This window comes from Sorex fumeus, unplaced genomic scaffold (genome assembly GCF_029834395.1).
Source record: "Sorex fumeus unplaced genomic scaffold, SorFum_2.1 ptg000036l, whole genome shotgun sequence".
NCBI lineage: Eukaryota > Metazoa > Chordata > Mammalia > Eulipotyphla > Soricidae > Sorex > Sorex fumeus.
In genome coordinates this window covers 4,279,551-4,293,198 of record NW_026606093.1, presented here as the reverse complement: position 1 = coordinate 4,293,198, position 13,648 = coordinate 4,279,551, and the positions used below count along the sequence as shown (strand labels likewise).

General features: G+C 40.4%; 1 protein-coding gene across 6 annotated transcripts in view; it reads left to right on the top strand.

Annotated features, from left to right (window-relative positions):
- Positions 1–13,648, top strand: part of ERC1 (ELKS/RAB6-interacting/CAST family member 1) — a 490,300-nt gene that overhangs the window by 367,116 nt on the left and 109,536 nt on the right. For all 6 annotated transcript variants that reach the window (XM_056117812.1, XM_056117809.1, XM_056117811.1 and 3 more), the window contains one exon: positions 7,192–7,336. In XM_056117812.1, coding sequence (XP_055973787.1) covers positions 7,192–7,336 — 145 coding nt within the window. The remainder of the gene's footprint in view (positions 1–7,191; positions 7,337–13,648) is intronic.

Sequence of the window (13,648 nt, the reverse complement as noted above, 5' to 3'; positions counted from 1 at the left end):
ATTAAAGGCTTCCCCTCCCCAACCACCCCCCGCCAGTTTATGATAGTTTTTTATGCATACAGTGTTCTAACAGCGTGTCCACCACCTGGATTTTAGCTTCCCTCTGCCAGTGATCCTTGAACCCTTCTGTCTAGCACCCTGAACATCCCCCGGCCTTGTAAAACTCAGTTATGGAAGCGAGTTCTTAGTTTCACTTGCCTCCGGCCATTTGTTATTGCCTTGGTAAGTTTCTTTATGTCCCCCACATAAGAGAAATCATTCTGTGTGTCTTTCTTTTTCTGACTGGTTTGACTCAGGCTTTTTTTTTAAGGTGAGCATTAGTAATTTTAGCATGGTGATAGCCTGGATAATTATTTTCGGTTTATGATATGGTTTGCTGATGAATTTATATTGCTTAATTTCAGTTTTCCTTTCAGTACTGTGAATTGTACATTTCGCAGATTGAACTGCATTCGGTGCATTTCACAAATGTGCAGCAGCAGCATCCATCTTTAAGACAGCAGTGCCAACAACTCAGCTCAGCCAATCCATATGTAGGTCGTTTCCTACATAAATATACTTTGTGTCCCACCCCTTACTTCTGTTGTCTTATTGGCTGTCACTGTCACTGTCCTGTCACTGTCCTCCTGTTGTTCATCGATTTGCTCGAGCAGGCCCAGTAACATCTCCATTTTGAGACTTGTTGTTACTGTGTTTGGCATATCGAATATGTCACGGGGAGCTTGCCAGGCTTTGCCCTATGGGCAAGATACTCTCGGTAGCTTTCTGGGCTCTCCGAGAGGAGCAGAGGAATTGAACTTGAGTAGGCCAAAGACAAACGCCCTACCCGTTGTGCTATCGCTCTAGCCCCTTATTGGCTGTGTTGTATGTAAATAAGTCTTTTTTTTTTTTTTTAGATTTTTATTAGTGAAACACCACGAGGTAACAGTTGTAGATTTACAAATTTCTGTGCTTGGGTTTCAGTTAAACAATGATCGAATACTCATCCCTCCACCAGTGCCCATTCTCCACCACCACTGATCCCAGTATCCCTCCCACCCCCCATCCCCCCATCCCACCCTGCCTCTGTGGCAGGGCATTCGGAAATTAATGCAGAACAACTTAATCAGAATGCACATGTTAGTGACCAATCACAGATCTTAATTATCTGGCCCCGACCTCCCCGTTTCCTATGTAATGATACCACACCATCATCACGAGTATCATCATCCTTACATCAGTGTCTCCAGTTCCCTGTCCCTCTGACTAACTTCACTTAGCATGATACCCTCCGGCTCTATCCAGGTAGCAATGAATTGTACATTCTGTCACAACTGAGTAGTATTCCCATTGTGCATATATACTACAGTTTCTTTATCCACTTGTGTTCTTGGGCATAGGTTGTTTCCAAGTCTTGGCTACTGTGCTACTGCGAATAGCACTGCTACAAATGCAGAAGTACAAATGTCCTTTCAGAATGCCATTTTGGAGGTAGATGGCAAGCAGTGGAATTGCTGGGTCATATGGAAGCTTTGTCCTTAATTTGTTGAGAAGCTTCCATGCAGTTTTCCAGAGTGACTGAATCAGATAAAAACACATCTTTATAGTATAGGGGTTGTATGCCTTACATGTATACCCCAGTTCAATCCCTGGCACCATAACACAGTTCCCTGAGCATTGCCAGGAGTGACCCTGAGCACAGGGTCAAGAGTATTCCCCAGCACCATTGGGTGTGACCCAAAAACCTTTAAAATTGTGAACACAAAATCTGTGTTCTTTCTGGAATTAAGTGGAATTAAATAGACTCCAGGAATTACTTATATTGCAAAGACATAGAGACAACTTGGCCAAGTGAAAACCAAATCTAAAACTGTTACCTAAAAGCGATATTTTCTTTTCTGTAATTATTTTATGATAAATTATAATTTCTGGTATATTTTATTGAAGGGGGTATTAGTCTCCGCACATTTGGAGATTACAGAAGATTTAAATCTTCACTAGATTTTTGGAGAGGGCAGTTTGGGCCACATCGGTGATACTCAGGGGTTATTTCTGGCTCTACAGTCAGGAATTACTCCTGGCACTACTTGGAGGACCATATGAGATGCCAGGGACCAAACATGGGTTGACTACATGCAAGGCAAATGCCCTACCTGCTGTATTATCTCTCTTGCCCCTTCACTAGAATTTCTAAAATGGAGAGATATCAATACATTATTCATACAATCTGATAGTTAACAAATTTTATAGTGCCATGGTTTTACAAATTAATATGAATCTTGTAAATTTTTAGTGGACCTTATTCTGATCATTATGAATATAATGTCATACCAAATGAATATATGTTACCTTCACAAGTATGTTGGTGAAATATTCAGCAAAAGAGAAACTCTAGATAAAACATTATATAAAGGAGGTTATGTTGTCATGATCTCTTCATGAAAAATACAAGGTTTGTTAATGAATTTTTTTTAATGACAATGTTGGAAATTAGAACCCATCTGGATCTCAAAATATTTATCTAGAAAGTTTTTCACTTTACTCCTTGTACTGGCATTGCCAAAATTATCTTTGTGACTCTTTTCTCAGAGGTAATTTACAGTATGCTTCTGAAAATAAATACATACTTTTATTTCCCTGTTCACAAAACATTCTGATTAATAATCCAACTTGACCTGATTTTTAAGCTAAAACTTAGTTTAATAGAAAATATCTATATCATAATTCTAAATAAATTTTAAAACTAAAATTTAGTTCAATAGAAAGTTTATTACAATTTTAAATATGTAATGTACCAGTGTGTGAAGCCAATTTGACAGCCTCACCGAAGTGTTTTTATAACTTACAAAAATAAATTTTTGAAGGACTTTCATTTAAAAATATATGCAGGTATATTTTATGAAGAAGGAAACTGGATAATTTTTTTTTTATTTTAATGAGCCGGGTTCGATTCCTCCGCCCCTCTCGGAGAGCCCGGCAAGCTACTGAGAGTATCTCGCCCGCACGGCAAAGCCTGGCAAGCTCCCTGTGACGTATTCAGTATTCCAGACACAGTAACACCAAGTCTCACGATGGAGATGTTACTGGGCCCGCTCGAGCAAATCTATGAACAGCAGGAGGACCGTGACTGTGACTTGGTAATATGATTTTTCAATTGGAGGTGGGGGAGGAGGTCACACCCAGTGCTGCTCAGGGCTTACTCCTGGCTCTTTACTAATTTTCTCCTGGTGGTTCTCAGGAAACCATATGGGGTGCTGGAAAATTGGTTAGCTACATAAAGGTGATCTAAAGAGGAGATTGTAAAATGTTTGGGAACGAAGTCTGAGAGACTCAGGCCTGCCCCCATGGGCTGACTTCTGGTCACTGGTTTGACCAAGCTCTGTTACTTTATTCTTAGTTACATCTGACCTCTTTCCTACTTTTAGGATTATGGAATTCTTAGAATATAATTATAAAATTGTCCTATTTGAAATACCCAGTTATAGGAAATGGGAAAATAAATCTTAATACCATTCCTTCATTCATCTTCCTTTCTGCCTTACTCTCTTATTTAGGACTCACTTTCAGATTAACTGCCATCATTTCAACACTCATTTTTTAATTTTTTTTTCCTTTTTCTCCCCCCCTCCCCCCCCGCTAGTGAGAGAAGACGAATGTAGTATTCTAAGTATTCCAGGATTGACACTGGGATTTGGAGCTCCGTTTGCCTTAGCTGGTCGCCTCCTGTCCCTCCTCCCCTGTTCAGAAGGGGGAGGGGGAGCCCAGAGGAAGCAGCTTTCCTATTTCTTGACGCTCAAATCCAAAAGTTTTTTCAAAGACATCTTGATTCTATTAGAATGTGCCGGTTAAAGGGCAGGGTCAACTTTCCTGGTAGTTTAAAGCACCAGTGATGGAGCCAACAAACCACTGCAGTGGCTTTGAGCTGGGCTTCTGCTGCTTCCTCCTACTCAAGCAAGTACTCCAGCATGCTGGGCACGAGCGGGGCTCCTAATCACTTTGGAAGGTTCTGGATCCACATTTTCTAATTTTTCTTTTCAAAATGGAGTACTTTGGCAAGGAGCATTTATAGTTCTTACTTAGCTCGGAGCTTGTGGCATATGTATATTACCTTTCGGATTCTGTGTGATTATGTTATTCCATAGAGGCTCATGAGAAATAGTCAGAATGCGTTCCACCAGCAAGTTTCTCCTTTTTTTGCAGATAACCTTTAGTCATTAAGCTCTTCAAATCAGTTATGCCTTTACGATACGCATATTAAAATTGAAATTGGTGATTTCCAGATCTCTAGCCGTTGACTCTGATGTTTCAAAAGAACTGTTTCTGGTATTTTTGTTTTCTGCATCTTTCAGTTTTTCTGTAATAAATGATAAAACTTTTTTCAGAAAATGTGTTTTTTAAAGAAGCTATTGAATATAAGTCTACTAAAATACGATTGTTTTGCAGTTTGTATTATTTTTCTGTATTATTGTATTATTTTCTGAAGTCCTTTTCGTTTGAGAAGCACTATTTTTTACTTTAGACCACCTTGTGTATAATAAAATCTCTATAAATTTTAACTATATAAATTCAACTAAATGATCTACTCTATCAAATTTAGAAAAAAAATGTCTTATTCCCACAAATTTATAACTGTTACTGTCTATTAGATTCCTGGCTCATCTTGCAGATATTTTTCAAGAAGCTGTTCTCTCCCAGTTTTATTCCAAATTTACCAAAAGGACAGACATTCACAATACTGTCCATTTCCAAGCCTGAAAAATAATATACCCAGAGTTTATATGGTATTTGTACAATATATAATCAAAACGTTTTCTTTACTTCAGTTTGCTCTGTGTAGAAACATGCACATATAGAAACCAGTATCCTGAGTTAGCTTTTCAAGTGGAAAAGGCACTGGTATGTTAATCTGTCAGGTAATTTTAGAGGGTAAGGACCATAGGTATGGGAAAGAACTTTATTCTGTATAGTCTGTAGTGAGATCAGTGCCCAACTAAAATTAGATACTGTCAGTGACATAAAATTTCTATTTGCATTGTATATTAGAAGGAAAGGGGCTTCAAATTACATCATATTTAAAAGGTGTTGTTCCAGTGACTCAGAACTCAGTGTCACATTCTTTATTTTATGTCTCAGAATCTGAATTGTCACCTGTTATATCATATTGCAGTTTGGGAATGTGACATTTTACCTCAGAGATTAACTGTACTACACGGGCTGTCCAAGTATATCATTTATAAAAGAATTTGGAATCCAGTCAAGATGTTTCAACAACCTAGAAAAAAATTGTTTTATTATTTCAAATTATGATGCTTTCTCTTAAACTCAGAGTTCCATCACCTCTGTAGCCTGCACTCAGCAGACATCTCATAATTGAGTCTAATTGAATAGAGTGATACCTCTTTTATGAGACCCATTGTAATTACTGGTTTTGGCATATCGAATCACTTGCCTGCTGCTATCTGTGATTTTGACCATTGGTGTATTGAAATGCAGCACCTTTATAGGAAAGGCACATTTCTCATTCCTGTTTTGTCCGTCTTAAGCCTCCCAGAAGAGAACAGATGACAGCAAGCCACCGGAAACTGCATAGTAAGACCATCTTGAACTCCTTCACCTTTTAGCTCATTTCACCACTTAACATTTTTTTTCAAGTGGCCAGAGGATATATTTAGACCATCATTATCCCTTTGGTGTTGACTGGAGCCTCGTGGTATAAACCATCTGCTACTTCTTAGAATTAAATAGAAGGTAGACAGGAAAAGTTATGCTTGGTTCTAGGAAAATTTCATTTCTTCCCAATAAAAAGATAAGTCAAAACAAATCTTTATTTTTGTATTGCAAACTGATGTGCTTTTATATTGCTTATTCAGAGATCACCATATGTACCACTTCTCGAATTAGAAAAAAAAACAAACAAACAAACTCCAGAATAATCAAAAGATGTTCTTCCAGTTTGTGCCTCTTCCACGTGACTCCTATGGAAGCACAATCATTTTAACCAAAGATAGTGGCAAGGTTGAACCTGAACAGGGCATTCTCAGATTCAGTATTTCTTCAGGTCAGAAGCTCAGAGAGGACGTATATAGTTTCTGTAAATCAAACATGCCTTACGGACAGGTGACTGACAAAAGGTGAACTATTTTTGCTTGGTTGGTTGGTTTTGTTTTGGGGTCACACCCAGTGATGCTCACGGCTTACTCCTGGCTCTTCACTCAGAGATCACTCCTGGCAGACTCGGGACCATTGAGAGTGCCTGGGATCGAACCCAGATCGACCTTGTACAAGGCAGACGTACTACCTGCTGTGCTGTCACTCTGGTCCCGAAAGATGAGCTGTTAAGGAATGAATTTTGGCTTCTGAGGCTCCTTGTCCACCAACTTCATTCTAATTATTTTGTAAATTTCTCATGTTTAACTCCTCTGGACATGAACCAAAGTATAGGTAACTAAACTACAGGATTCTCTAAGTTTTAAATCATTGTTTTAAAGTGTGTAGATTGCTGCCAAATAAAGTCAGGGCTGTAAACTTATTTTCATGATGAAATAAAATTTTAAAAAAATAATCTGCGTATTCAAAGTGCCCCAGGAACAGGAAGCTGCATTTCTAAATCCTATTTACTAACATTTGCAATTTGTTATACACTGCACATGCGAAAATGTTTTGTTTTAATAATGACTCAGTTTGCCTGGAAGACACAGAATATTGTCAAAAGAATTTATTAAATTGACTAAGCGAACAGGTGACATTATTCTTACTAAAAAAACATTGACTTTGTTTACTTCTCAAGTTTAACTGCAACTATATTTAAACCACAGTTAAGATGTCTGTATTGAGAGCATGGTAAGACATTTAGAGTCCGAGTAACTGAATGAGATTCCCAGCTGCACTGTTTTTTCTAGTGTGAATATGGGCAAACTATAACTCTTTAAGTTTCTGTTTCGTCACCCCCAAAGTGGAGTAAAACGGGAACTAGGGAGCAAGATCAGAGGATGAGCATGCATGCTGGCATGATGCCCAGGTTACACCCCTGGCACTGTATACACCTCTGAAAGTACTACCCTGACCTGCTAAGGAGGTATCCCCCCACTCTACCCTGCATCAGTAAGGAGCCCCCTTTCCCCAAAAAAAGAAAATGAAATGCCTACAAACAATAGTTTCTGCAAAGGTTAGGTGTGAGTATTTAACGAGTCTTGACATTTTCTTTCTGTACAGGCAAGAAGCTCTTTTGGCTGCCATTAGTGAAAAGGACGCTAACATTGCTCTTCTGGAACTTTCTTCCTCGAAGAAAAAGACCCAGGAAGAGGTAGCTGCGCTCAAGCGGGAGAAGGATCGGCTGGTGCAGCAGCTTAAGCAACAGGTATAATAATTAAATGCAAGGGAAGGAAGATCAGTGGGATCAGCTTTTACTGCAAGCCCGAACTTTTCCCCGCTCTCTTTTGGTTGTACCAGGGATCAAAGCCAAGCCTTCACACACACAGGCTTACCACTGAGCTGCATTCCAGCCTGCCCACCTATTTTTTTTTTCACTTGCATTCTCCATCATGTTTTCTGTGCAATTTGGCTGCCTAAATGTGCTCTTCTGCCTGAAATCATCAAACTGGGAAAGAGTTTTCCAAATGAAGGAATTGATTCTTTTGTACTCTGGAAAACTAGTCATCGAGTGATAGTATTCGGGGAATAATATTTAATGTTCCAAACAATAAGAGTATATTTATACAGCAAAGATTTTTTTTTCTGTTTTTAAGGCAATATTTAATCTCCTATGAAATAGACTTTGTGTTTACTTATGCCGGTAAATTTACTGAGAAAATACCAAAAGATATCCTTTTTCTGCAAGATAGATAACCAACAAAATACAACGTACTTGCTCATTTACAACTGAAATAAAACTTTTCTCAAGTCCTAAAATAATTTTTTACAAAAGAGGATATCATTCAGTATTTAGGTGCTTATCAAAATAAAGTGGAAAGAATATGCTTTCACTAAAGACATTTGTCCAGCAGTTGAAAACTGAAATTTGGCTTATCAGAGTTGATGATATGAGTAGAGTGGTGGTTTCCAGGATGTGGGAATGACCAGAAATGGGAAGATACTGGTCAAAGGGTACAGAAGTTTCAGTTATGCAAGATGAGTAAGTAACAATAGCATTTCTCAGCTGGGGACCTGTGTCCCACTGTGGACCCCCAGGATACTCCATGAAGGCAGAGATGGAAGTAACATAAATGGGAGTCCACAGGAAGGAACAAACTCAGAAGGGGATCATGGTCAGGAAAGGGTTAAGAAACTAGTTAATAGTACTACACTGGGATTGAAGATGTTCTCTGAAAATAGATCTTAAGGGTCTCACCTCAAAGAAAGGTATGTGAAATGAAAAAAACATGTCAAGTAGCTTCATTGTGACATTCATTTCACTAATGTGTGTACATTTAGTTGTCCCTCCATGTTTCCGGGAGAATGTTCTGGAATCCCCACAGATACCGCAGTCCACAAATGCTCAAGTCCCTCAAATGAAAAGGTATAGTATATGTGTAAACAATGCATTTAGTCACATATACTTTTAATTCTCACTAGATAACTTTGACTTTAAGCAATACAATGATATATGGAGTGTTGTGTGTGTGTGTTTGTGTGTTTATGTTAAATACTGTACTATTTACGTAATAATGACAGAAAATGAAATGTCAATACAGCACATGATCACTATACTCCACCATAAACATTATAGGGGCTAATCCATGTATGTACATACATACATACACACCACACACACCACACACACACACACTCAGTATTTTTCGCTGTTTTTTTTTTTATTTGAGGGGCCACACCCAGCAGTACTCAGGGCTTACTCCTGGCTCTGCGCTCAAGGATCACTCCTCACTCGGCTCAGGGCACCAGATGAGGTGCTAAGGATCTGAACTTGGGTTGACCACATGCAAGGCAAGCTGTACTCTCTGTCCTACCCCACATGTACGTATTTTGGATCCTCAATTAGAGACCAAGGGCCAATGAATGATATAATGAAATACGTGTAGTATACACTAAATATGTACACTTTAGTCACTAAACCTGTTATATAAACGTTATTCACCTACTTTTTGATCCCTCCATATTAAGACACCAAGCAAAATGGAATGTGTAGCAGAAAAACTGTATCTCATTCACACTGACTGTTGCTCACTTGACTCTGAAAGTTCTATGTGTTCATTAGGTGAAAACTAAAACTTAAGGATAGCAATTAATCCATTGAGTTATACCCTTCAAAGGAGTGGCTCAAAACTTCGTAATATCTTTACATCTAACTATCTGCCCCGGACATTCTGTAGCGATGCAGTGGGGTGAACAGAAGGATTATACAGTTCTTGCAAAGTCCTTCCTAACAGTATTTTTCTACCTTCGTTCCATGGAAATTTTCCGCTTTCTACCATTGCAGACTGTATCTGGGATGCGCTGGGCAAGAAGGAAGGAGTCTTGCCAGAGACATTTTCATTTTTAATTTCTCTAAGTGTGTATACTAACTTTCGCAGAAGGGAGAGGCCCTTTGGAAAGAGGATATGGCATCAATGTTGTTTTAATTTAAAGCTCCGAGTCCTTGAATTGCTGGAATGTCCCTCAATCTAAAGGCCATTTCCTAACAAGGAAGCAGTCAGCACTGGCCAAGCTTTCCAGTAAACCGAGCTGCCCCTGCCTTGATGGGGTCTTGGCGTTTGTGTGTGATTCCTATCGTCAGAAGGAGGCAAAGCAACAAGGGATTTACAGATTTGGGGGTCATCCTCTAAGATGGTCCCAATTTACTTACCACCCCAGGGTAACTTGCCTCCTTGACTCATTCATGGCGAAGCAGCACATGAGGAGTTTTGCATCAGAGGGAAGGGCCAGGGCCAATGAATTGAAAAAAACAAAAACAAAGCTCAAGTTGTCTAACCCATTCCAGATGTGCTGTGGTGAGTGCCAACGAGTGTGTGCAGATTGTAAGTCATGAAGAAGCCCCTGCTGCGTCAAGCCCCTGCGTTAGGCTCACGTAAACGCAGCTAGAACTCTGGAAAGATTTAATCCAATCTGTTGAGCCACAGTGGCTGTCACCAAATGGCCTTTCTCTCAGCATTGATTTTTTTTCTGTTCACCTCAAGAGCTTTTTCAGCATCCATGTTGGGATTGCTGTTTGCATGAAGTCTGACTGTGTGTGCTCTGAGCACAGGGCCACGCGCACAGTGGTCTGTGCAAGACAGGCTGGATATTTTTAATTCAGCCATGATCCTCGAGGAATAAAGGCTAGAAATTTACACAGATTTGGTTTCTCTCTAAACAGTCTCATCTGCAGGTACCGTTCTGTAATGCTGTGTGAGGATTCAATGCAGGCAATATTTTCTTTTATTCCACCATCTACGCATGAAGAATTTGGAAACATAGGCCTGGTCTTGACAGAGCTCCCAGTCTAATACTTACTACGCTGGTTGTGCCAAGCATTTGGCAAGACAAGTTTTACAGAGGATATCCCTGCCCTTAACTTTTCAAACAGCCTCCCTAGATCTCCTCTGCCTTACAAGATTTATTTGCCCATTGAATTTTGATTCATTGAGGATTTACTCTGTCAAATCCTATAGAAATGGAAGCATCTGTTTTCACAGGAACAGCATGGTAGAGAGCAAATGAGACCTGTTGTAGCTTTCGCTCTGTTTTACTGGTTAAATTACTTCTCTGAGATTCGTGTTCCTCGTCTGTAGCATGCAGATAACAAATAAGAATACAGACTTGAAGCTTTTAGATCCCCATTTCTGTTCTCTTTCAAAAGAGCCCTATTGCAAAATGACACTTGGGCCATAGGGGATACATGGTACATCAAGAGGAAGGGGGTGGGGTGCTCAGAAACTTGCTCTCATTCCCGGTCATCTGTAATAACTTAGTTTAATTCTCAGGACGACAGTAACGTTCAGAATGACACAGCTAGTATGTTGTATTCTGGCCCTCTGAGAAAGAGAGTTTCTCAGAAAAAAAATTTGTTTCTCAGAGTAGTGAGGAGAACAAGTGAGAACATTTTGATCTTTCGCTTTTTGGTAGTTTCAGTGCTACAACTATAAAATAGCATTTCTTATTCTATTTCAAATCACTCTAAGCTGTGCTCCAGGCCTGCACCTGGTTCTCTGCTCAGGGATCACTCCTAGTGGGGCTAAGGGGACCATATGCTGTACTGGGGATCAAACATGGGTCAGCTATGTGCAAGGCAAATGCCTTAACCACTAAGGTACTCTCTCTCTCTCTCTCTCTCTCTCTCTCTCTCTCTCTCTCACACACACACACACACACACCACGTGCACACACACCACGTGCACACACACACACACACCCTAAAATAGCATTTTAATTATTTTAGTGGTTTAGTACAGGGAAGGGAAAGTTGGAGCTACGTACATTGTTGCTTAGGGATTACTCCTGGTTTAGTGCTCATGCAGCAAAGATCAAATCAGTGTCTGCTGCATGCCAGGCCCCCCAGCCTGATTTAACATTACTTAAATATAAATCCAGGGCCACATGGATAGCACGGGAGTTAAGGCACTTGCCTTGCATGCAGCCAGCTCCGGCTGAATTCCTAGCACCACAGTTGGTTCCTTGAGAAACAGCCAGGAACAGTCTCTGAGCACAGAGCCAAGAGTAAGTCCTGAGCACCTCCAGGGGAGATAAAAAAAAATAGGTAAATTTTGAATATGCCTTTCTGATACCTGATTTTGCCATCATTGCCCACCTGCTGGAAGTTCTCAAACTGAACATTTTAATTCCCCAGCAGGTATTCTGTCTCATTCACTTAGTTCTGACTTTCCACTCTCAGTTTCCTGGTAGCCCTGAACAGTATGGATTTTCAGAAGTACCTGAAAGTAAAACAGTAGAAGTGGCCATTTTATTGTAATGTGCTGTGCAAGTGGCTTTATATACCTGGTATCAAATTCTTACTTCAGTTCTGTTTAATTTTATCTTCATTATGTAGATGAAGCACCCACAGTTCTAAAAGATTCCATATCTTGGCTAAATTTCCATGAGAACTAAGTGGCAGAACCAGAACTTGAACTAAATGTCTTGCTTGTGCCATGTTAAATGGTAATCCCAGACAGATGGTAGTTAGAAAGTTTCTCTCAGAGTTAGAGTGAGAATACTACTCTTTCAAGATTTTACGGTCCTGATTTGTTCCCCCGAGAGATGTATTATTGTTCAAGAGCATTCAATGCTAGGACCTCTGCCCTCCAGTATTGCCTATGAAGAATTGGTATGATTTGTCACTGGCTTATCAATTACAGGAAATAGTGATGTGGGCCTGCTGCTACAAAAAAACCAGGATACGGAATTTAGCTTATTTGATGTCTTCAGCATTGGCAGCCTACATCGGAGCTTAATATTCTCTGGGTCTAACAATGGCCCCTAGAATGCTGCTTATTTTGACTCTGAGTGGTCTACAGATCACTCCTAAATGAATCTGTATGAAGTTGATGAATCAACTATAATGTGGATCCGTCTCAAAAGTAGGGAGGCTGGTTGGGCCGGAAGGGTAGTAGAGCAGCTAGGTTGCTTGCCTTGCACGCAGCTGACCCAGGTTCAGTTCCCAGCATCCTATATGGTCCCCTGAGCACTGCCAGGAGTAATCCCTTGAGCATCATCAGGAGTAACCCCTGAGTATCACCCCCCCCAAAAAATACAGGGAAGAATATCCAGACATTGCCAGATACATACGTATGATTTTGTATTTCTGTTCAACTCTTGAAAAGTTCTTTGAATTGATGACATCCGACAGCAGAGGAGCAAAAGAATGCAGGGCCAGTCTCCTAGGGCTACTGCCCAGCCTTGGAATTGGTTCCCTCTCGCTGTGCGTAGTCAAGGTAGACCTTCATTCATGTATCTGTATGACACGTTTCTTCTCCACCCCTTCTACCCCCACTCTCGTGCCAGTCTTCCATGCTAACAAGGTGTACATTGAGATACTGGCTGGTGAGAAAGGGGTTATTTCCAGCCATCTCCATAGGAAGCTTTCCTGTGGTTTCAGTTTTACTTTTTGGTGCTTTTGTTGGCCCACAGCTGTGTGTGCTTGGGGAATCACACCATGCCGGGGATCAAAATTGGGTCTCCCACACGCAAAGCTGCGCTCCAACCCTCTGATCCATCTCTGAGACCCCGTAGTAAACCCTCTCTAGAATGTGACTGGATTAGCTATTCTTTTTGTCCTCGGCTGTGGACCCTCTCACTAGCTCCAGAATAAATGGAAAAACTCACTCTTCGTTATATCAGAACTAATTTAGAAGAAACATCTAAAATTGGAGAGAGAGTGAGTTGAACAATAAGAGAGTAAAAGGTAAGATTAAATAGCAAGCACTAAAGCAGCTTGAGGGCTCCAGAAACTGAAAAGTAAACTGGCGTTGGCATCTCTTCTCATTGAGCAATTTGTAATGATAATGATAATGAGGCCAGCCTTTGTGTTTTAGTTTTGGTGAGTTTGGGGTTTGTGTGTAACTTTTGGTTTTGTTTTTGGGGCCACACCCTGTGGTGCTCAAGGATTACTCCTGACTGTGTACTCAGAAATTGCTCCTGGCGGTACTCAGGGGACCATAAGGGATGCTGAGGATCAAACTCAGGTTGACCATGTGCAAGGCAAACATCCTACCCAAGGTACTATTTGCTGCAACCCCTG